The sequence below is a fragment of the Corvus cornix genome, chromosome 1A (assembly GCF_000738735.6).
Source record: "Corvus cornix cornix isolate S_Up_H32 chromosome 1A, ASM73873v5, whole genome shotgun sequence".
NCBI lineage: Eukaryota > Metazoa > Chordata > Aves > Passeriformes > Corvidae > Corvus > Corvus cornix.
This window is the reverse complement of record NC_047057.1, coordinates 30528438-30553205: the sequence shown is the minus strand read 5'-3', so window position 1 is coordinate 30553205 and position 24768 is coordinate 30528438. Positions and strand designations below refer to the sequence as shown.

At 37.4% G+C, this 24768-nt stretch overlaps 1 protein-coding gene across 1 annotated transcript; it reads left to right on the top strand.

The window, feature by feature from the left end:
* The first annotated feature begins 43 nt into the window (after positions 1 to 43).
* Positions 44 to 24423, top strand: RPAP3 (RNA polymerase II associated protein 3). The gene is made up of 17 exons (XM_039570383.1): positions 44 to 118; positions 1581 to 1739; positions 2298 to 2438; positions 2866 to 2988; positions 4171 to 4298; positions 4885 to 5006; positions 5340 to 5410; positions 6415 to 6546; positions 7913 to 8040; positions 9664 to 9785; positions 11228 to 11298; positions 11460 to 11576; positions 13377 to 13588; positions 14748 to 14943; positions 15534 to 15631; positions 17041 to 17141; positions 18225 to 24423. Exons 2-17 carry the CDS (start codon positions 1587 to 1589, stop codon positions 18314 to 18316), a joined length of 2007 nt encoding a protein of 668 aa, XP_039426317.1. The 5' UTR covers positions 44 to 118; positions 1581 to 1586; the 3' UTR covers positions 18317 to 24423.
* The last annotated feature ends 345 nt before the right edge of the window (positions 24424 to 24768 follow it).

Genomic DNA, 24768 nt, shown 5'->3' with positions numbered 1-24768 from the left:
TGCGCCGCCGCGGGGCCGCCGGGGCGCGGGGCTGTCCCGGCGCGGGGCCGCGCTGCAGCCTGGGAGCGGGCTCGGCAGCGCGGGCGGCGGCGGCGGGAGGAGCCGCGACACGGCGCAGGTGAGGCCGCGGCGGCACGGCACGGCACGGCACGGCACGGCACGGCACGGCACGGCACGGCACGGCACGGCACGGCACGGGCGGGATGTGCAATGCCCGAACCCCGTGGCGGCGCCGTCCCGTAGCCGCATCCCCCATCCCTTGTGGTCCATGGGCGGCTTGGCCGCGCGGGGTGGTGAGGCGAGGGAGAGCTCACCCTGATGGAGTGAAGGCCTCAGCTGGAACTTGCGGGCGGTGCAGAGGCGGGTGTTGAGGCTCAAAGGGGCTGTTCTGCCTCGGGGCCTCCTGCGGCACGGCCTCGGGACCCGCTCCAGGGCGGGCCCGTGCTGCCGGCCAGGGCGCCGGCGTGGTGCGGCCGCTCCAAGGGAATCGCTGGAACCAGCAGCCCTCGGGTGTTGGGAGGGCCCAGCACTGAGATTCGAATAAAAGTGCCCTGAAGGGTGTAAGAGCTGTGCCGCAAGGAGGTTGCTGTCGGTGCGTGGATTCAGGTCGTTGCTAAGTTGTATGCGGCTAGTGGGTAACGGAGCAGGCTGACTTTGTACGCTTGAGCAAGATGCTTTAGAATGGCCGAGAACAAACAGCCAGATTTCATGTTAGATTTTCGCATTCATGGCAATACTGTTTTAGTCAGTGACAGGAAAAAGAAAAGTTCAGCAGATCACAAGGCATTTTATTGCATTTTTTAAGTGTCTTGTTCTAGCTACCTAGAAGTGCTAGGCTGGATGGAATATTTGATGCGTCCATGCCCAGGTTGCGCGATATTAACAGATTGAATATTATAGAGTTAGGTCCGGGTGGGACAACAGCGGAAGGTGGAAAAAAATATAATTGGAAATTAATTACGGGCTCCTTAATTGGAAATTTGATTAATGCTATGTATTTCTCACTTCACTGAAAGTTTCTGCTTCCTTTCAAATAGACCTAGTATGTTGCTCAGGGTAAGCATGTCACCATCTATGTATGAACTAGGGAGAAGTACAACTGCTGCAGCAAGGTATCTGCTCAGCTGCTTACTCTTGAGTCTGTAAAAACATTTCTGCTTTGGTAGCATTAGTTCAGTAGTAATGATGCAGCGTGTTTTTCCATCTCTTTGAGACCCTTGTCTGTAATATGGATAGCACGTTGTACCACAGAAATCATTAACTGTGTTTATGTTTAGTGTCTCTACAAATAGCTTATTTATACTTCCATGAGGCTTGTAACAGATCCTGAAGCTTGCCATCAAGAGGTTATAGTTAGCAACCATTCATAACTCTCTTCGTCTAAGTTTGTATTTAGCTCATCATGAGTTACTTAATCATGATTGTTTTCAAAACATGTTTGCTTCATTCTTTCAGATTTTTGTGCTATGAACTGTACAAATAGGGGGGTGTTTCTGAATTGTAATTTTGAAGTAGCTAGCTTCCTTCACTACATACTTTCAGCTTCTTTTTAGAAGGCTTTTTTCCTTGAATTTCGGCAGATTACAATGAGCACACCAAGTAAAGCGATAGAACTGCAGCTGCAAGTGAAGCAAAATGCTGAAGAGCTGCAGGATTTTATGAGAGAATTGGAGAGCTGGGAAAAAGATATTAAAGAAGTGGATTCTGAACTCAGGAAACAGAGTGGGGTCCCAGAAGAGGTAAAGAACACAAGACCAGTGTCAACACAGCTATTCATACTGTGATAATTTTCATAATAATTATGTTTTGCTTTAGCTAAATGACATTTGTTGACTTAAAATACCTGAATAGAAGGCACAAACTAATTCACAACATGTCTTTCATCTGAAGTAAACCAGAGATTCCTCTGTAAACTGCACCACCAGCAGAGCTCTGGGGCAGTAGCCTCTGGAAGTGATGAGGCCAGTAAATTTTTTATTGGTTCTGGGTAGATTTATGAGAATATTTCTGTTTGCAATATCAGTATTGCTAATTTACTGCTGACATTTAGTATATTGAAGTTATTCTTCACTGATGCTCTGAAGAGAGTCATCTTCTAAAACTCAGCTTAGTATCATACGTGTAATATTTCCTTTTATGTGTTGAAAGATTTATGCTTATTGTTCTTAGTGGTTTTGTAGAGTCATGAGAACAGCTTGCTGATAGATGGATACTGTCTAGATACAAGTACTGTAGATCCTTCAGTGCAAGTGATTTTCACACATCTGTTTCATAATAAGTTACTCAATTCAATTTAGAATTTGCCACCAATTCGAAACAAAGCTTTTAAGAAAAAGAAGAAAAGCAAAAATAAAGTCCCTTCAAAGATAACCTCTGAGGAAAACAAGAAAAATAAGATCAAATCTTACGATTATGAAGCATGGGGAAAACTTGATGTGGTAAGTCATAATATTTGCTTTGTTACCTGAGTCTTATCCCCACTTGATTCTGTGTTAAATAAGATTTTGTTACAGTGCTGAGAGTTCAGTCCACCAGTCAGTATCTTACTGTGCTGGGTACTGTATGAACATAGGGGAGCTGCCTGCCAAAAAGGTTACATGTTTAATATTTGGAATATTGATAAATACTTGATTTTCTATTGACAGTGCTTTCACTCAGCAAATTGAATTTGAGTTTAAGGGGAAAAAAACCTGTTTTAATAATAGACCTGTTAGAAGATCATAATTATAGTAGAGTATAATATTAAGCACAACTGTGAGTATTGGAGGACACATTAGTAATTCTCCTAAAATCTTACTTGTATTATTTTGCACTGTTAAATTATAATGAAGACAACAGGGTTTTTTTGTTTTTTTCTGATTCCAGGATAAAATACTTGAAGAACTTGATAAAGAAGATAGTACTCATGATTCTGTATCTCCAGAATCAGACTCTGAAGAAGATGGAATTCATATAGATGCAGAAAAGGCTCTTGCAGAGAAGGAAAAGGTTATAGAATTACAGATGTTTATTATTGGTAAAGTAGCAACTTAAGTATAGGAGCATTCGCAATTTTCTTTTAAAAGATCATGCACTGAGACCGCACGTCTGGTAAAAGAATTGCCTATTTGGAAGTCTTTCTGTCTGTTTTCCTTCCCATTATTCCAAAATAGAAAATTCTCACTGCAGTTCTATTTCTTCTCATTGTCGGTAGCAACAAGCCTGTCAGATTCTAATTAATGTTTGCTTATGATAATAAATGTATTGGTGATTTTTTGCTTTGATAAAGAGCGAACTGTTTTTTACCTGAACTCAACATCTGAGTGCCCCAAACTAAATCCACAAGAATTTAAAAGTAGTCCCTTTGTGAGGCCAATACATCTGGGAATGATGGGTGAACTTCTTTGCTTTAGTAATGGCAAGTTCATACCGGTTCAGTTTTACTGAATAAGGTAGGATATAGAGAGAGATCTGTCTCAGGCTTCGTTGCTATGAGAAGGAGGCTAAGTTGTGCAGCAGCTTCTGAGTTTTTGAAAAATTTCTTTGTTTGTAAGCAATCACCTAACCCATCTGTCAGTCAATACTTGACTTCAGTAGTTTTAGCTTTGGTTTGGGTTTCTGTGGGGTTGTTTGTTTGTTTGTTTGTTTGAAGTTGTCTCTATGGGTGATATTTGTGTTCTGTCCCTGCTGCTGTGGAAATTCCGTGACTTGTAATCGGTAGTCTACACTGAGAAATTGACATATCTTTGGCCATTATTATCTTGGCTGCAGTGAAGTCATTGAGGGTGCATGAGAGAAAAGTTGTGTCCCAGAGGAGGGAGAAATGAGAATATTGACTTGGAAAGCAAAGATGCCAAATCAAGTTACTAAAAACTTAAAAAAAAACCCCATTCAGTAATTTAAGTAGTGATATATGTGCTTGTTACACGTTTCTGGAAATGACCTACAGATACTTAAAATCAGTATTTTATAGACCCATGTTATAGAATGTGTCATGAGAATTATTTAATATGGGACACTTAGAATATATTAGTTAGAAAGTGTAGTTCACGGTAAAGCAGTACTTCATGAGAAATGTTAAAAATATTTAAGCATTCTAAAATACAAATTTTGATTTTTTTAGGGTTTTTAATTAGCAGTGTTTCTGCCAATGTACAGTAACTTGCTGAAAAGGCTTTTTTCTATTCACAGGGTAATAACTACTTTAAACAAGGAAATTTTGATGAAGCTATAAAATGCTATACTAGAGGGATGCATTCTGATCCATACAATCCAGTATTGCCCACAAACAGAGCATCAGCTTTTTATAGAATGAAAAAGTAAGACTTGCATTGTTAAATCTGTAATATTTTCTTACTTAAAATGCTACCTTCAGATTTTTGGTCTAATTTTAATTCTGGATTTATACATCATGCTGTGTTGCAGTCTGTGTAAGGCTGTTGTTGCAACCTGCCCACCAGTTACAAAGTAAAATAGAAATCACCAGGAGAAGTAATCTGGTAGTCTCCCTCATCAATTTTTCCTCTGCTTGCACACTAGAAGCTTGCCATCTTCTGTGTTACAGTGTGTAAGACTTGAAGAAAAACGAGGAAGAGAAAGTGAAATTGCCTTCCAGATTCAGTGAGCTCTATTTCTAAGGCTTTAATTTGTTTTGGGTGAAGAAAGGATACAGGGGAGTTGGTTATTCTTTCTGTGGGAGTAGAGATTCTTGACCACTGTTTTCCTTTCTTCTTTTAATGTATTCTGAATCAAGAAATGTGTAAATACTTGGTTTGTGCCCCTTGTGAAGCATGTGAGATTTCCATGTTCTCAAGAACTTGGAGAGGCTCGAAGTAAGATAAACTACTGAAGTTTTGGGGTTTGTTACCTTGATGTGTCCAAACTATTCATTCATTCTTTTTATAGGTTTTCTGTTGCGGAATCTGACTGCAATTTAGCACTTGCTTTAGATAAAAATTACATAAAGGCTTATGCGAGAAGAGGGGCCGCTCGCTTTGCTTTGAAAAATTTTCAAGGTGCTAAAGAAGGTGGGTCTTTTAAAAATTGTTTTCTTAAAATACATAGAAACCTGTGGGATCTGCTTCTTTGATGTAGGAATTTAATATTCATTTCCTATAAACAAAGAACTGAAATACCATGTTGCATATTCTTTTGGTAAGGTAAAATTCAAGTAGCAAGTCCAAATGATAGCTGTAGATGTTAGTTCTAGAATAATTCAGCTTTAACTGTTTTAGAATGTTGCATTCCTTTAAATATCTCAGACTTCTTGGGTAACTACAAAAAAGGGCTATCTCAAAGGAATGCTCTGCTTACTGGTTTGTGCTTCCTACCTGAAACATATTTTTCTGGTCTTCTGATAGATTATGAAAAAGTTTTGGAGCTTGATGCAAACAACTTTGAAGCAAAAAATGAACTGAAGAAAATTGATCAGGTAATAAGACTAATAGGCCCTAACATAAATTTATATGCCCTGTTCAGTTTATATCTGTGTCAAATTTTATTTCTAAGAACTGATTCAACAAATTCTCATGTGCTTTTTCTGGAATCTGAAGTTCACTGAGGTCAAAATCTTTAATGGAGTTTCTTTTGGAGAAGCTCGCATATATGCAGACATCAGTGTAATAGTGGAAAACTAAGACTGTATGTGTGCACCATCTGGGATTTTTTGGGTTTTTTGTCGTTGTTTTTTGGTTGGTTTTCTTTGGGTGGTTGGTTAGGTTTTGGTGGGTTGGTTGGTTTATTTTTTAATTTTCCCCCATTTTCTACCCTCTGTGTAAATGCTTTTTTCAATCATGCTTAGTATTTTGGTATAAGGAAGCACAGCACGAGAGAACCCCTGTATTCTCTTGGCCATAAAACTACACTGCTACCCTGTTTGTAGTCCCGCAGATTGCTATGGTCAACCAAACCAGAAAGATGTTCTAAGAACAGAACAAAGTACTCTAATATAAGTCCCTTTCATGACAGGGAGGAGAATGTTGATTATGATGACTTTAGTAAATATAAGCACACCTGTCACTACTATATGAATGATTTACACCTTACAAAACTGTATTTTTGAAAGTGCTTGAAAAATTTGTTTTCAGAATGAAGACACAAAGTCTCCAGTAATTGAAGAAATAAATGATATCTGAATCGGGCTGTATACAAACAGGTTCCATGAGTCATTTCACACTGTGCTTCAGAAGTTACATACTTTCTGTTTACCAAGCATTATTCTGACTTGTAGTCCCTCATAGAAATACATTTTCAAGAAACAATTCTAAATTGTTTTTAAATTGTCTCTTCAATTTGCATTCAATTTGCAACACAGGCACTTCTGTTAAAAAGCTTGGCAGATTTTCTTATCTTAAAAGTTTAAAAATTATTTTCGTTTATGTTCTGAAAATGTTTAAATGGGGAAATACTTAGGGGAAAAAATTACATTCTTCACAGGCTCTGTCATCAAAAGAAAGTTCAGAACAGAAAGAGTTTGAAGATACGATCAGAACAGGATTAACAGACGAAGAGAAGCAGCGCATTGAAGAGCAGCAGCTCAAGCAGAAGGCAATTGCAGAAAAAGATCTGGTAAGTCACAGGTTCTGGTGGAACGGGAGAAACCTAGCAAAGAAAAGGGTTGTGTTGTGCTGTTATGCAAATGTATAAATTAAACCAGATGCTGTCTTGAACTTCATAAATGCAATGTCCTTGATGTTACCTTCATTGTTTCCTATTTTGGGCTCTAGGAAGGTGAGTGGTCCAGTGAGTTCTGTTTGGATTCAGCTGAAGGAATAATTATAAAAGGTAGCTTTTACAGCCCAAATTGTACGTGCTAAATTTCAAATACGTGGTAACACAAGTAGAGCTTAAACCGTATTTTACAAAGATTCCATTTCTCCATTTTTAAGCATCTTGATGCTTGCTTGTCCAAGTGGAGTTGTGGACTATTTCTTGTTTTGAAACTTCTGATGACATGATGAATAGTAGTTACAAAAAGGACTTTGTGGTGCAGGCAGCAATGACAATAAAAATGTATTTCTGGATACGCAGTCTTGACTCACAGTTGGCTTATCAATTTCTCCCTCTCACCACTCTCAGTAAATAAAATTACCAAACTAAACTAAAATTTTTCTGTTCACTTACCTAGCTATGTAAGTTCTGACTTCTTACCATTATTCAGGTTTGCTGTATTGGTTGTAAGAGGTAATTAGATAAGAATGAAAGTATGCATTAAGGAACAAGAGTTTGAATAGGTCACAGAAGAGAAATTTCAGTGTAATGCAGTACTTCATTGGCAGCAGAGCTGACTCACTGCAGGCTTGTTCCTGATAACATGGATCCTATCAAGTCTGAACTGTGGCCTTTCTTTTATTTGTCAGTCAGTAGAGTAGTAGCAAAGAACATGTGCAGCTTCAAATTAGTGCTGAGAAGCAAAAGGTAATTTTAGTCCCCAGAAACAAACAAAAAATAATGTAATTTTCTTGTATGGAGCATTAATTGGAAAACAACAACAGTTGGACCCAAGTAATATTTGAGGATAAGTTTTATGGAGCAGGATAAAGATGAATTCGTGCAGTGCAAAAAATCATCTGGAAAGGGGAATTGTAAAGGTTCAGCTTGTGTTTAAATTCAGGAGGTACAGGGTAGGTTATCCTGTACATCAAGCATAAAGTTAAATAACAAATTGTAGACTTACAAGTCTGCATTTGAACTATGCATGTAGCAAAGATTTTTTTATCCTTGAAGTATTAGAAAATATTAAGATTCTTTCTGTGTTCTGCCTCCAAACTTAGATAGGAAGAAATACACCATAACTGTCTGCCCTGATGTGGGTGGTCTGTGCAATTCATCTTTGTAATGTTGTGACCCTCTCTGCTAAAAAGGATAAGAGAAAGTTCATTGCACTAGATTTTCTCAATGCTGGTTTTTTTTTTTTTTGACCTAAATATTCCAGGGTAATGGTTATTTCAAAGAAGGAAAGTACGAGGCTGCAATAGAATGTTATACCCGTGGTATCGCAGCAGATGGCACCAATGCACTACTGCCAGCTAACAGAGCCATGGCCTACCTAAAGATTGAGAAGTAAGTGGAATTGCATATGCTGTATCGTTTGTTTGTTGTAAATCAGAAGGAAAAATGATCCAGTAGATTTTCACTCAAGTTGAGTTATTGTCACTCCTTCTAATTTTTGTTAGAATTCAGTATAGAGTAAATCATGTTGAAAGCAGTAAAGGGGAGGGAACAAATCTGTATGTGTGATCTTGAAATGCAATTTGTGGGAAACAAGTTCTGAGGGAATAAAATAGCACCAGTATTAAATAATGGTTTCTGAAGTTGGATTTTTGTTCTTTTATGTGCAAAATTCAGGTATTCACCTTTGTGAAAGGAGCTGCCCAGAGCTTTGTCTTTGACTATAAAACCCAGTCAGCTACTAAACGCAGTCAGCACTGTAAAAAGAAGTGGATTATAACTTCTGACTTTAGAGGGAATGAATATAAGCTTTTTTCTGGAAATTGTTACCTTTTAAAATATTTTTTTAGCTTCACTGATGGAGGCGCGTATGTGTTGCTTCTTTATTTTTATTTAAGTTTTATCCAAATAACCCAGAAACTATAGGGAAATTAATGCTTTCTGGCAAATTATCTAAGTTCCATACAGCCGTTTTTTAGGTGTGAACTTCTTTTGACTCTGTGATGTTGTGGTGTTTTAAAACTTGTAAGCTGGTAGCATGAGAAGCAGAGAGCAGAGGCTTATGTTGGTCATCTGTTTTCACGTGACGTGGCTGAGTATCAGTAGAGACAGATCTGAAATGAGGATCTGTAATTAGGATAAGATAGGTTGCCTGGATAGTATTTCTGACACAACACTTGCAATTTAAAGGACATCATAATGCAAATAATCTTCTGTGAGATTCAGTGAAAGTGATACTTTAATTGAATGACCAAGCAAGAAAATTGATTCTCTGTGATAAATCTTGTATCATGGGTCTTTACATTTCAAAGAGTAGAAAACATAAAATGCAACAAAAGCCCATTGGTATTCTTAGAAACTGCTAGTACTGATGAGAACCGCAAATAAAAATTAATTTGCATAAATTTAATGATATTTTGAAAGTGGAGGAATGAATGAAAATACTTCTAATAAACATATAGTGGAATCGTGATCTAATGTAATTTAATATAAATGGGATGAGGAAATTTAATCTTAAAATGAAGCAAATGACATTAATGCAAGGATATACTGAATTCTTATTCTGAAATAGTTAAGGACAAGTTACAGAATTCCAAATGTAGAGAAACTTATTCTCATACTTCTCCTTTCTTGTACGTTTTCTTTGTTTGTAATGGTATTTCTGGTTTTCAGAAGTACAAAGCCATGGTACTGACTTTGTTGAATTTTTAAAGTGGACTCTGCTCTGGCAAGTTTTAAGTGGGTTTTATTTTACAGAGGATGTGAATTTTTGTGTTCCTAAAAAGAGTCAACACTTTTCTATGAGATACCAAAATATACAGCTGAAATTTCAAGGTGCTGAGAAATCATATTTTATGGGAGTTTTTTATTTCACATTTTCCCTCAGTGATGTGTTTATGTATGTAGGTAATGAAGATCTACCTTTATATTTTAATTGGTTTGGGTAGCTCTGTCTTTTCAGTTGAAACTGCCTCTTGAAACTGATTATTAATTTTGTACTACGCTTTTGCTGAGGTACAAAGAGGCAGAAGATGACTGCACACAAGCTCTGCTCTTAGATGCTTCCTATTCTAAAGCTTTTGCCAGAAGAGGAGCTGCCAGAGTTGCTCTTGGAAAGCTAAAGGAAGCTATTCAAGGTATGACTTTGAATTGGCCTAAATGTCGTAGGTAAGAGATCATTATAAGGACATCCTGATCTTCTGACTTGAGATTATCAGTGCAAAGGTTAAAAATTAAGGGATTTCTGTTGGATTTCGCTCAATGGGTATAAAAACTTGGGTGTTGGTACCCACATAATGGGAAGACAGTTTTGTGTGAAATTACAGCTGTTGCTATGTATGGTAAGTAGTAAGAAATAGTTTGAAAATTTTGTTTAAAAAGTCAGTCATAATACAGGTGTTAGAACGACTTATAAGTGGGCAGTGAGGCAGATTGAGAGCTGGTTGAACAACAAATCCCAGAGGGTCTTAATTAATGACGCAGGGTCTAGTTAGAGGCCTGTCACTAGTGGTATCCCCCAAGGTTCAATACTGGGCCCAGTATTGTTTAACTTGTTCGTCAGTGACTTGGTGCAGATCCCTCCTCAGCAAGTTCACTGATGACACAAAGCTGGAAGGAGTGGCCCATACCCCAGGTGGCTGTGAGCCTTCCAGAAGGACCTTGACAGACTGGAGCGATGGACAAAAAAGAGCCTTCTGAAATTCAAAAAGTAAATGCACAGTCCTGCACCTGGGGAAGAATAACCCCTGCAGCAGCACAGGTTGGGGGTTGACCTGCTGGGAAGCAGCTCTGTGTAAAGGACCTGGGGGTCCTGGTGGACAGCAAGCTGTCCATGAGCCAGCAGTGTGACCTTGTGTCCAAGGAGGCCAATGGAATCCTGGGGTGCATTTGCAAGAGCACTGCCAGCAGATGGAGGGAGGTGATCCTGCCCTCTACTCAGCCCTGGGGAGGCCACATCTGGAGTGCTGTGCCCAGGTCTGGGCTCCTCAGTACAAGAGAGACGTGGAGCTCCTGGAGTGGGTCCCACAGAGGGTGACAAAGATGATTAAGGAACTGGAGCATCTCTCTTATGAGGAAAGGCTGAGAGTGCTGTGCCTGTTCAGTCTTGAGATGACTGAGGGGTGACCTCACCAATGTCTACGAGTATCTGAAGGGAAGGTGTCAGAAGGATGAAGCCAGGCTCTTCTTGGTGGTTCCAAGCAATGGGACAGGAGGCAATGGGCAGAAACTGATGCACAGGGAGTTCCACTGAATATGAGGAAGAACTTCTTTACTGTGCAGGTGACCATGCACTGAAACAGATTACTCTGAGAGGTTGTGGAGTTTCCCTCGCTGGAGATATTCAAGAACTGTCTGGGTGCAGTCCTGTGCAACGCACTCCTGCTTGAGCAGGGAGGTTGGACCAGATGACCCACTGGTGGTCCTTTCCAATGTGGTCCCTTTCAACCCTGCCCATTTTGTCACTTACCTGCCTTTAATTATTTTTAGAGCTATGAAAGGAAAATAGAAGGTTTAGAAATCTGCCACATGTACATTGTAACTTGAAATACCTACAGTTTATGTGTTGTTTTTCACTCAGATTTTGAAGCTGTTCTGAAGCTGGAACCTGGAAATAAACAAGCAATAAACGAACTCACTAAAATAAGGAATGTATGTATGCTTGTTTGGGTATAGTGGGGTTTTGTTTGTTTGGGAGTTTGTTTAAGGCTATAGTATTAGAAGGTTTTTATTCTTTATTACATTTTTTTTAACATACCTTGTATTTATTCATCAAACACCTGATGTTTTGGACAACTTGCCATTTTTTTCAGGAATTATCTGCGAAAGAACAGCAGACTCAACAAGAATATCCTGCAGTATTGATAAAAGAAACGGAAATTAAAAATATAGTGAAACTGATTGATAATCCATTACAGATTAAATCAACAGTAAGTTGTTACATGAACTGCTTTCTGTAATGATGGGAGAAGAAGTAGAGCTTAAAGTTAAAATCTGCTTTCTGTATTTGTAGACTAACTCCTGATAGATAGCCTTGCCTGTGGAAAGCCAAAAATGTATAGATTTACTCTTTTGATATTTTTCAAGGACATATACACACATGGAAATGCTGAAGTTCATAGCAGTGGGGGTGTAAGCATTCAGCCTGCAGTACCACCCTCAGCAAACGTGGTGCATGCATACATTTATAACGTGGAATAGGCAGGCAGCCCCACAGCACTGTCTTGTGTCTGTAGGTAACACTGCAGTTGAGAGTAAATGGGAGAGAGTTGAATCTCTGTGTTTGATTGAGAAGTTCTGGGTAAACTTTCCTTCATTTCTTCTGCTATTTGCAGTTTTTACAGCAGCCATAGTGGTTATAAAACGTTGCCTACTTGTGTCATATGCTGCTGTCACCTAGGGCTGCTTCTCGAGTTCTGAGCATACATTTTCATCCATGTAAACTGTAGGACAGCTGGCATTGATTTTCAATAAGCAATATATTTGGACTATGAGTTATCAGTGTTTATAGTCAGATGAATCAGCTATAGATGAAAAACTGGAATACCAGGTTTCTTTATGTATTATGCTTCCTCTTTTAGTACATTTAATCTTTATATATTCAGCGATGAGTTGTGTAAATACAAAGTGTGCTCATCCTTTGTATGTGTATGCACTCATGCTGTTTGAAAACCTTTGTTTATCTTCATCAATAATATAATTCAGATGGATAGTTTTAGTAGAAAATGTGTGGTTATTTTGATCCTTTGGGAGGGGGGAGTATTATAGCCTTTCTATAACTAGATACAATATTTCTTTAAACCTAAATTAATTTGTTGTGAAGTAGCTGAAATACTTCAATAATAGACAATTATATTTATTAAGTGTTCACTTTGACTGCTAGATTAAGTGAAGATGCTAGGTTGGTTGTATTCCTCTTGTTATTCTGTTAAGGTAGAATAAGTATAGGTGAAACATCTGTGCTTTTAGTACTGCCATTTCCTAGAAGTCTAAATTGTTGAGTATGTTTAATCATGTTCATTCACATTTGTATTTCTAGAGCAATATACACTGTGTTCATGCTCAGGAAATTAAGTTCCAAAGTAAGAAGTGATGAGGGGTTTTTTTGTAAGACCTGTGAAAGTGTCACTAGGTGATGGTCAAAAATAATGGGGATCGTGCAGACATTAAACAAGCTGAAGCATTTTAGCATGTAGTGGAATCAATTACCTTAGTATATATGTAATGTGGTCAGTCAGAAGGGTTGAGTTACAAATATTTATTACATCAAAATTTTAACTTTTGAAATTTTTTTGAAGTTTTGAAATTTTAAAATTTTAAGCCAAGGCCTATGTTGCTATGATTTTTTTTTTTTTTTTTTTGCTAAATTACAAAGCTTGACCCCATAATGGGACAAAGTATATCATAGATCTTGCCTATTCAGCCTTAGTGGGAAAAAGTATGCATTTTAATTATTACTGGGAAAACAGATGGCATATTGAGATCCTCTAGGGTAAGGATATACTGGTTTATGAGGACAAAGTAATAAAGTTATCATATCAGGCTTCATGTAGAATTTTATGGTTTCCTGATTTTGCCATTTGCCTTTATTCAGAGTGTCTTCTCTGTGCACCACTACAGAGGTAACTGGTTATCATAAGATTCTTTTAAGTTACACAGCACTGTGTCTGGGGTCTGTATAAACACTTACGTTGAGTCCACACATGACATGAGGTCTGTGCTCTGTTCAGAAGCCATTGCGAAGAATAGATATTGAAGAAGTTGATGATGATACATCAGATGATGACTTGCCCAGCACTACTTCTTTAGTCAGTAACTGGAGGAATTCAGTGAGTATTGAAACAACAGAGACTCTAGATCAGGATGATCTCTTGACTACAGTTGATACTCCAAAAGCAAAGCACTTGAAAATAGAAGAAATCAGTGATACGTCACCATTACAGTAAGTATAATAATTCTGATCCCCTTTTAAAAAGGTTAATGTAGTTAAAATGTGATCTTCATTTCCAGATGTCTGCATTTGGTGAGGTATTGAAGATACTTTGAAGAATCTGAATTAAAAAGGAAATGTTGAAGGAAACTGCAGTTCTTGCACATTGCCTCTTTGACCACGTAGTGGTTGAGACAAATATGATCTATTTAGTTTCAGATGGAAAACTCAGTCTTGCATTGCAAATATAAATTCATGATATTTTCCTGCATGCCATACTCTTTCTTGCTTGGGCACTCCATCTTCCCTAGCTGTGACTTTTATTTGTATTGTTTTAGAGTAGATTTTGAACAGAGTTCAAGCATTCTTTGTACCCCAGTTGTGTGAGAGAAGAGGAGCAGATCAGTGTCACCACCCTTTCCTCTGCTGAGGCAGGTGGTAGCTTCAGATGTGCTTGGTTTTTAAGTCACACTGTGTTAGTTAGGCAAACTCAAGTCTGTCTTGCTGAAACTAGGCTGAAGTACAGAAGCTTTGTCTTTGCTCAGTGTTAGAATTGTACTTGTTGTCCACTGGTTTGACACTGCCTTGTTCTGTTAATAGTAAATACTTTTTAAGGAATCTTGATCAAAGAATTTCTTTGAAAAACACTGGCCCCACCCACCTTTTCTAGCTCAGTTAGATGGATTTACTGTGAAGTGTTGAAGAAAAAAGTATGTTCTTAGCCATTTCTTAATTTCTAAAAAATAAATGGACTTAAATAACAAATTATGGGACAAATATACATTATACTGCTATCAGTGTTGAAACTAGTTTATCCATGTGACATTGTTTATTGTTTTGCATTATGAAATTCCAGAAAATGTGATTTTTTTTCCTTGCAGTTATATATGGGAGAAACCTACTATGAAATGCATTTATTTCCAGAAACAAAGTAGACAGAGGCTGAGTAAATTTAAGTATTTACAGATGTGGCTTTTTAGAAAAGGTGAATCGAATATAAAGCTTGTATAATTTGAAGGGATTTTTAAAATACCTGCTTAAGCTAAAACACATTATTTAAAAAAAAAATCAGTATTTTAGCTTTTAATGAATAGAAAGATCTCCAATTAGGTCTCACTGTAGGATTTCCTTAAAAGTTTATTTGATTATGTGTTTAAAAATACCTTTGCAGGCTGCCTGTAAATGTGAAAGGAGTTTCATCAACATTGCATCCATCTTTTCCTGCAAGCAAACAGAGAGAAAAAGAAATCAGAATGTCATTTATGTCTGCTTCTCCAGTTCCTCCCATTCCTGCAAATTCTTTCCAGCTTGAATCTGACTTCAGGAAGTTGAAAGACTGCCCAGAAAATATGTACTTGTACCTGAAGGTATGAAACAAAGAATATTAACAGTATTTGGACAGTTTCTTCAGCGTCAGTTGAAGGAACAGTACACTTAGGTGGAAGGGATAGCTGTGTTTAGAGTGTCTTAAGTGTACAAATAGTCCCTTTTTTTAATTGTCTTCACATAACACTAAGTAGTCTGATGTGCTTGAAGTACAGTCTCAGCGTTTTTTTTTCAAATACAGGCCCTTGTTCTTTAAAGACTTAAATACATTAATAACTATTAAATTCTGATTTTTCAAATGAGTGCTTCTGGGGTAATTAGACATAGTGACATTTTTAAACTAAGCAAATGCTGAAACACATCAATCTACTTACTTAATGTGCACTTTTGCTTACATATATTTTGAAAAAAAATCACTTTGAATTCTTTTAAGAGAAGTTAGAAATTACCATCACCAAAAAACCCCAAACAAACAAGCAAAAATTGTTTTGTGTAATTTCAAATACTGTGATTTGGTTTTTTTGCTTGCATGCACTCCAGCATTGTCCATGACATTCTAAAAATGCATATGTAATTCTCATTACTCACTTGTATTTTTTTGTCTAAAAAACCCTTTTTAATTTTTCCATAGCAAATAGAGCCCTCGCTTTATGCAAAGCTGTTTCAGAAATCCTTAGATCCAGACTTGTTTAACCAGATCCTGAAAATTCTACATGACTTCTACATTGAGTAAGTTTAACTCCTCCTTTGTTTTACATTACTTATTTATTGCTGTTCTGAAGGGTTTGGGGTTCTTGTGGTGCAGGGAGGGGGTGGTATTTTGTTATGCGTTTGGGGTTTTTTTAATGTTCTCTCTAGTCCCAACCTCAGGCCTACAAAATGATTTTCAGCACGCAGGATTAGATGAGCATAGTGAAATCATTGGAATTACTCAATAGTTTCTTCTTAAGAAGTGAAACTCATCTTGAAAAATTAGGTAGAAAAGAAGTGAAAAAATACTTTTTCTAAGGGTTGTTGAACTGTGCTGTGCTAAAGAGCATCAGAAACTAGCATTAGACTGTATGAAATAACTTTTGTTCATATTACTGTGTGTATATTCTGTAAGCACATACAATTGCACATTGTCCTGTATTTTAACTTCCTAAAGCTGAGAAATTTAGAGGGTTTTGGTTTTATGCCACACTTACTGTGATGCATTCAGATTTAGTTATCTGCTAGCATTTTACAGTTGCCTGTGGCAAATGTGTTTTGGAGACAGGTTCTGATAAGACAGGACCTGGCAAATTATTTTTGAAATTTCTGTCCATGCTATCATTTGAGTCCTAAAGTTAATTTTGTTTGTCAGAGACAGTGTACTGCTTTTCTTAATTACACTGTCTGAGAAGCACACACTCGATGTTTTTCGGTGTTGTTTTATGGAGAAGAGCAAGCATGAATCAATGTTTGTCTTTCCCTTGGTTTCCTTGAAAAATAAGATATCCGTCATATGGGTGAAAAATGCTGTCTTAGAAGATACAGTCCTGCATTTGATGATGCAACATAAAAAGGCTAGGAAGTTGAAATCTTTTGCTGTAAGGTAAAAGTCCTGTCTCCCTCCAAAAGAAATGCAAAGTTATGAAAGAAAAATACTATTTGTTAGTATTTGTGAGAAAGGCAGTGCCTGTTTACTCTTCGCCAGAAAAATGTAAAATGAACACAATCTAGGAATTTTCTGTATGGATGAAAATTAAGGCAGCTGTAATTGGCTCAGCTTTTTGATGAGCTTCCTATGGCCACAGGTACTGCTTCCTTTCACACTACCTGATACATATAAAAATGGTGATGTTATGGCCAGGTGTAAGCATTAAATCATGTAGTAGGTATGCTGTACATGACCAGCAGTCAGTTTGTGTCAGTCTAGGTTTTTGTATTTCTTCACTCTTGCTCTGTAGAACAATAATACCTACATAAAGGTTTCTGGGTATTGACTTTTTTCTTTGTGAATGGACAAATGAACAGGAAAGACAAAGATAGGGAATATGAAAGACAAGGAAATTCTATTGGTCCTTTAATTTCTTGTTCCTGAATTCTTTAATATTGCTTGCAGCTACTGAATCTAATCAACAGTAGTTATTTTTGTATTTTGTTATAATCTTCAGGAAAGAGGAGCCATCGCTCATCCTTGAAATCCTCCAGAGGCTCTCTGAATTAAAAAGATTTGATATGGCAGTAATGTTTATGTCAGGTTCAGAAAAAAAAAGTAAGTAATTTGGTAGTAAACTTACTTTGTCATACTGTAGAATCTAGCAAAAAATATGTAAAACTTAGTGCTATTCTTGTTTATTCCATGTAATAATCACCTTAGTTGTCTAGCGTTTTATTGGTTTAGAAGTTAATATGAATGTCATGTTATTTTTCCTAATCCTTTGATTCCTTATTTATTGTTTAGACTAGAAAACTAGAGCTAAATCCTCTTATTTTTATCAGAATTACCACTGCATTTTATTCTGATAAAATAAGCTTTGCCAGCATGTCAGTTTGTAGCTGGTAATGTTACAAATTTATGAATTTGTATGAAATTCTACATCTGAGATCCAAGGTATCCAGATTATACAGTTTCCACCATTTACAACTATTTCTTGACAAATCCTGACTTTTCTGTTGGCAGAAGAATGCAGACATCTCTAAAGCACTCAGCCTGGTTGTCTGTTCTGTTCCGGAGGCATCACTCACATTAGTTTGCAATTTGTGTTGACCTTGGCTCGAATTCATGGTTTATAAAAGTGGGTTTTGTCTCAAATATTTTCTTTATTTAGCACACCAGAGAGACTATGTAATAGTGAGGCATAAGCAAAACATTTCTCTGCAACCATGTAAATTTAAATTTACTATCTACAGCTGAGTTTCACTAAAAACCATAATACTTAAAAGTTTTTGAAATGTGAATCTCCTTAAAATAAAATTACTTACTGAAGTGCAGTGCCTCTTGTAAAGGCATGAATGCTATTTGTCTGATGTAAGCTTTATCTGCCATCTGGCATTAACTTTTGTCTTCTGATGTAGTGGCATAGTGTCAAGATAGTAAACAAATTAAAAGCTGTTTGTGGCCTGGATTATACACATATTGAAGGAAGTGTTGTTAAGCATCTCTTGGGCATTGAAACAAAGTGAGAGTTTTGCTTTGCTACTTCTGTTCATCCTCCAAGTAGTTCTAAAATTGAATTTGTATTTCAGCTGTATAATCCGTACACCCCTTACTCTCACCAAGGAAAGAATTGGATTAATTTACCTTAAGAGTGTGAATCACAAAAATAACAGTTCATGTTGGGATTTTCTGTTTCAGTTACACAAGTATTATTCAATCATGTGACCCACATGGGATTAAAAGATGCTTCTGTTGACGAATTGGAGAAGAAATATGGCATTTTCTCTTAGCAAGATGGCTGATGTAAATGTCTGGATTTGCACTTTTTTTATGTGGAAATCAGCTAAGAAGGCTATAAAGACTGAAATTTTGTTGCTTTTTATAAATAATGAAACTCTTAAACTTGGGTTAGCCAAATGGCAAGTACCTGAAGAGATCATTATTTAGTTCTGCAATACATTTGTTTTCCAGTACCTGAAAAAATATGGATCTGCAGTTTCTTCTGTGGAATCTGTTTGCCTGAAAAACAGTTGGGCAGATTGGCATTCAGGATTTGGACTGTAGATAGAGATCTTTATTAAAAGGAAAAAAATATTTGTAAACATGTCTTTGGTAAGAATCAAATGCTGTATATTAGAATTATGCATGGGGTTTTTATTTTAGAAAATAAACTGAATGTTTAATTGAGATACTATATTTTTAAGGAATTTTTTTATTAAGGTGCCTAAATCACTCTTCTGTAAAGATCCATCACATCAGAATTTGTACTGTGCAAAGTGAACCTGAGGTATGTTGGCAAGAAAATTACAGAATTTTTACTTGAGTTTGCTAAAACTCCACTTTTAGATATGGGTAGCTGAGAACCTCTGAACCTTTTCCTGTGAACCTCAACTGTAATTGCAGAATAGAAGGAAGACAAATACTGTAGAATTAAACTAAAAGTTTAAAGGAAAACACTTCCTGTCTTCTTTCAAGAGTACTTTTAAAATAATCTGGTGAAACTTAACTTCGTGGGTCAGTTGTTCCTGAACAGATATAAACCCCTTAAGACAACTCAGGAGGCTAAGCAAAATACCTCAACAGTAGAAAGCAAAAGCATGAAATTAACTGAAATTCTCAAATAAGAGGGATCATTAGGCATAATAAATTACGTGTACTATTCACATGACCAGGAGGAAATAACAGCACTTGTCAAGTATACTCTAAAGTTTAGCTGTAGTATCCAAGTGGTGGTGTCTGAAAATTTGCCTGTGTCTCTCTGAGCTTAACTGCTCTCTTCCATCCCACAGATGCTAATATCCTGCCAGTTTGCTTTCATCCTGATTCAGCCCTTGTACTGTACTCATGCTTCTCTGAATGTTTTGGTTTGGAAGTTGTGCTGTTTTTCAAAGGAATAATTTAACGGCTATAGCATTCAAAAAGACTTCAAACTCCCAACATGCATTAGTAGCAAAAGGTGTAAATGTTGTCTTCTATGTAGTCAGTATTAGAAAATTAATTTTAAAACATTTGCAGCTATGTTATGTCCTAGTTTAGATATAATCCAGTTAAAAAAAATATTAACTGAGCTACATCCTCAGGCTTGGTAGCAATTGACAGGAATGGCATTAGCACTGGATCCCTAAGGTGGCTTCCAATTAGCCCTGGAACTGAGCACAAGAGCAGACAGTGCACCTGGGGGAATGGAAGAGCCTTTCTGTAAGAATGCTTGCAGGCTGCCTGCGGTAAGAATGGTTATTACTAGGTGTGTCCCGAGTTACTGATAATGGGCTATTTATTCCCCTTATTGTAAAGCTCTTCAGATAAGGTATTGGGGATACTGCTATAACTAATAATGGTGGGGGATAGAGTAGTTAGTTACCCGAGTAATTTTATAGGTACAGATTTTGTAGATACAGTGTACCTTCCTATGGACTGTTACAAGTTGTTCAGTGTACAGCAGAGGTGTTTGTTGGACTAGGTTATACTGGTAAACCATTTGGTACATTGTCAAAAGCTGGTTTTTGAAAGCTGTTGTATGAAAACAGGTGATTGGAATAGGGATCTTCAAAAGTAAAAGCAAGATGATGTCAAAAAGATTAGAAACTGTAGGCCAAGAGTCACCTGCAACTCCACTGTGCTGTGCTCTTAATGAAAATAAGCTGTCATGGTTGGGTTTTGTCCACACTGCTGCTTCTACAGAGATTTCTGTTCAGGACTTGTGCATATTGAGGAGGGATGATGAAGTTTTTCAAGCATGTAGAATTTGGTGAGGTGGATGAGCAGACCTGATTTTATGTTGCTACTGAACTTCAGCCACCAAGCTTTATCTTGCAGATTATATGCTACTGGAGACTTTCACTTTTGTTTTTAAATATAACATCTGGAGTTACTGAAGTTACTTCTCAGTGCATAGAAAATGCAAGAGGGAGAGCAGAATGCAGGTATTCAGAGAACTGCCAGCTTCACCTGCTCCAGGAGATGGCAGTGTTTTTCCCTTCTAAATTGTTAAAGACTGCCAAATTTCTGAATTGTAGAGTTTAATAAAACATGAAGAGGATTTATAGATGTCAAGCAAGTAAAAAATCTTTTTTGGAGAGAGAAGAGGATTTTTTTTTTTTTTTTTGTAATCCAACGCACTCTACAGTGGTTATAACCCTATTGTTTTGGGGCGGGGGGGGAAGTTGCATAAATTGTGTGAAGCAATTAAACCGTGGAATACTTCATAGCCCTTTGCTATGTTACAGCATTCAAGGTGTCAAAAATCTGAGATGATGTTTGGTACAGTGATGGATTCAGACTTGAGTTTTGAATGATTATTTTACTTTTCAGTATTAAATTATGTTTTTCAGATAACTTTTTATTCATCAAGGTAATTTTTAAAATTTGAACATTGTCCTCCAGTAGATCTCTGAGACACTCAAACTCCATATTGTCTATTGATTCCCTAGCACAGGTTGTTAGAATATTGAGGGAACTTATCCTAGGACTTCTGCAGAACATCCTTACAGCTTTCCCTTTTGGCAGTAGACTGTGGCTTTATTTTTTTTTTTGCTTTCCAGTAGCTCTGGGTATCTCTGCATTCACCAAGTAGTTGTTTAATCTGAGCTGTGTTTGCCTTGCTTATAAGGGTGTCCGGTGACAGTCATACATGAAGATAAAGGCACTTGATTTACTGCTTTTTCGTTACACTGCTGTCAAAAAAAAGGTTTTAACATGACTTGTACTTGGCAATACTTGTGTTCAGTTACTGTGGAAAGCATAAGTGAATATAGTTTCAGTACTTGTTCCAAAAGACTTTTTAGGATTGAAAATTAATGGTTGCGACACTGCTCAAGTAGTTTTTGCTGCTTCTCTTCTTCCCTGTCGTTTTGTTTAAAAATAGACATTTCAGCTTGCCAATTGCCATATCAACTACTGTTGCTTTTGAAGCTACTTTTAAAATAATTTTATTTATATAAATATATATATAATTTTAATAACTTTAATATTAGTATAAGCTTAACATACTGGTTTTTAATATTCAGACTATAAGTGTTTGGGGTCCAGAGAATCTGTGAACATCACTTTCAGGAAACTGAGGTTATAGCTCATATATAGCTCTTTTACTAGGCAGAGATCTTTTTTTGTCAGTGATGTTGCTTGTGGGTGCCATCACTAGGGAATACTGAAATGGAAATAGATACTGAACAGTTCATTACCAGTGTCATCAGCTGTCAGTTGTTTTCTTCCATCTTGCATGACTAACACTTCCATTGTTCAGGAGTTTTTTTTGTTTTAATGCTGGTGCACCTACAGTGCAGTCTCCTCTTACTCCTGTCAACTACTGCTTATTTTAATTTTGTCCCTTGGTTCTGTGTTTTCTTGTTACTGCTACTTAGTAATTACTAAACAATCTGTCCTCATGTCCATTACTTACATGTTTTTTTCTTTTGAGATCACTGAAGAGCTCTGTTGTTCAGGTTGGTCCCTTTTCACACTTCTTTCTTTCCATTACCATAATTTGAGCTTGTTATCTTGATATTATTATTGGTAACTCTGGTATACCCTTTTCAGCCCTTATATTTTCCTCCCATGAAGCCTTGATGAGCAGTGTTACAACAGAGGAATTAGAGAGAAGATGAAGGAAATTAAGCTTTTACAGTTGTGTTTAGGTGCTGTGATGTCTAGGCAGCTTGGGATTGCTCTACTGTCAGTATTAGAATCCAAGAGTGTGGAGCATTAAAAATACATCCTGTTTTCTCTCCTTCACCTGTGTCCCATGTAGGGGCAACTGTGAGACAAGGAGTCTCTGCCAGTCTCTTCTGCCACTAGGTTTTGTTTGTTTTCAGTAAATCAATGCTTTTCTAGGAATAGCAAAAATGACCTTAATAAAAGCATAGCGCTGCACATTTATTGACTCTTATTTCTCCCCAGGTAAAATTCACCCTGTAGCTTTTCTTTTGTAGCAGCTGTCAAGCCACTCTTTTTCTTTCTCCTGTCTTAGAGAGCGATTAGTGTTTTGAACTGCATTCTATCCTTGCTACTTTTGCATGATGCTTTTTTAACTCCCTTAAGGTGTATTTCTAAGGGTTGTGTTATTCAGAGGACAACATTGCCCTGCAAAATCCTGTGTTAGTGATTATCCTTGAGAGAGCAGGAAACTAGCCTTACCTCTAAGGAACATGTTCTAAGCTGGAATCTAGTCTTCATGTAAGTCTGCCAAATGACCTGGAATTCTGTTAGTGATTATCTGTGATCTGACCTTATTTTCTTTGCAGGTTAGGCTTAGGCAAGGTACAGCTTTCAGGATAAAAGGTGGAAGTGTATTTTGCATTGTTGTCTCTTTTCTTAAGCATGCAGTTCAGACTGATTGCAGCAGTAAAGTTGTCTGGGTTTTATGCATCCGTCACTTTGTACTATTTCATATAAACCATTTGTATGAGATCTTTCTTGTTACATTTGTCACTATATGCTGATTCCCTCTCTGAATTTGTCTTCATTTGCACTGTGCCCTTTCTGTTCAAAACATTGTATTCTCCACTGCCTTCCCTCTCCTGTCATTAGTTGCAAGCAGCTCAGCCTCTGAAAGTGTCATTTGAAGGCCTCTTCTAGTTTTTAAATATTTCTGCTCAAAGCTCTTTGTTTCTGAAAGCTCCTTCTAATAACCTTGTTTCTTCAGGCTCCATTTTGTAGAAATATTCCACTCTAAAGTCTGACTTTATAAACTGAAGCAAATACAGCATAAAACCCAAACAAATTACTTTTTTCTTTATTCTTTTGCTTTCTATCCAAGTGATTGCTGAGTTCAGTTGTGGTTGAATACTTCAAAGTCTTTTCCTTTCTTCATAATAGAAGAAAGTAGTGTTTTCTTCAAACTTCAGAGCTTCCAGTCTCTCTTTGGCAGTTGTTTCATTAATGAAGTTTAAGATGACAGCGTAAAAGATAAATTTGATTCCTTGTCCCAAGTGAGTCTACCTGGTTTTTAAAGCAAGAAAAGGTACTATTAAGCATAACTAGTGTTACATTAACCAGCAACTGGATATACAAAAGTCTTCCTTGTCCTAATGCCTGATAAGATAGATTCATGCTCTGTATAAACTGTTAAAGTCCTGTTTTATGGCCCCTTAGTTAGATAGGTCTTCCACAATGAGCTGAGCATCAGATCAGCCTAAGAGAGATCCACCAAAAACCCCGTGAGAGACCGAAACTGGGTAATATCTCAAACAGTTGGCCATTTGCAAGGGTGCTTTGCTGAGGCCAGGTTTGCATCCCCCAACCAAAGGGGAGGAGGAGAGGTTTGTGTGTGTGGTGGGGAAGCCTCTGACCTGCGACAGGGTGCCATCCATCACCAGAGTGACCAGGACAAACCAACTTTTGTTTAGCAACAGACTGGATTTTGAGCCAGATAAGGGAAAAGACCGATGAGAAACCGATGCTCTGAATGCATTCATCCCTTCTGACAGGGCATACCTGGCTCAAGTACAGAGATCTAAGAGGCAGCTGTCGTGTCTTAGAAGGTGTCATAAACTGTCAAAGACCCTTGAAGTGCCCCCAGACTCATCTCTGGGGCCTTCTACCAGAGAATGATCTACAGTTTTGAAAGTGGTTCATAATGAATTGCTATCACTTTTGGAAAAATCAGTAACACCTTTCTGACTTGAGAAAAATGTACTCCAGAACCTTCATTGGAAAGTGAAAAAGCTGCAAACTCTTTCTAAAATAGCCTGAAGTTTAGATGTTTGAAATAAAAAGTAATGAGCTACTACTGTACACCAGAGCCTGTGTATAACACCATGTAGCACATGAGCCTTGAGGAGTCCACTTCTGTCCTTAGTGTTAAGATTTCTTTGCTTTTAGTGGTTGGATTCTGGTAGTTGTGAAAAGTAGCCAGGCTATTACTGTGTTGCCTCGTATTAAATGCAGTATTTAAGTGAAAGTGTGTGTGTTTTTCTCAAGATGGGTAAAAACATTTTACAGGACACCTCCTGAGCTGAAAGGGGCAAGATGATGGACATCTCTTTGAGCTCTCATGGAGGCGGGTCCATCATCTGACAGATCACATCTTCTGGGAGCGTCCCATGTAATCCAAGAACTCAGTGACTGGCAGCTGAAGGTGAAGTGAATTTCCCTTTCACAAGACTCAAAATCAGCATATTTTTCCAAGCTTTCAGAATTTCAGTTCCAACATTTCTCTCTACTTCAGTAAAATCTAAAAAATTGATGAATGTTTTCACCATGGGATTTGCAGAAGCTATGAACAGAAGAACAAACTACATTAACG

Bases quoted from the DNA above. Each gene is read 5' to 3' on its own strand.
- RPAP3 (XM_039570383.1), top strand. From the start codon at position 1,587: ATGAGCACACCAAGTAAAGCGATAGAACTGCAGCTGCAAGTGAAGCAA. The intron at 5,411-6,414 runs GTAATAAGACTA...CATTCTTCACAG, and splicing joins AACTGAAGAAAATTGATCAG to GCTCTGTCATCAAAAGAAAG. The intron at 6,547-7,912 runs GTAAGTCACAGG...TAAATATTCCAG, and splicing joins CAATTGCAGAAAAAGATCTG to GGTAATGGTTATTTCAAAGA.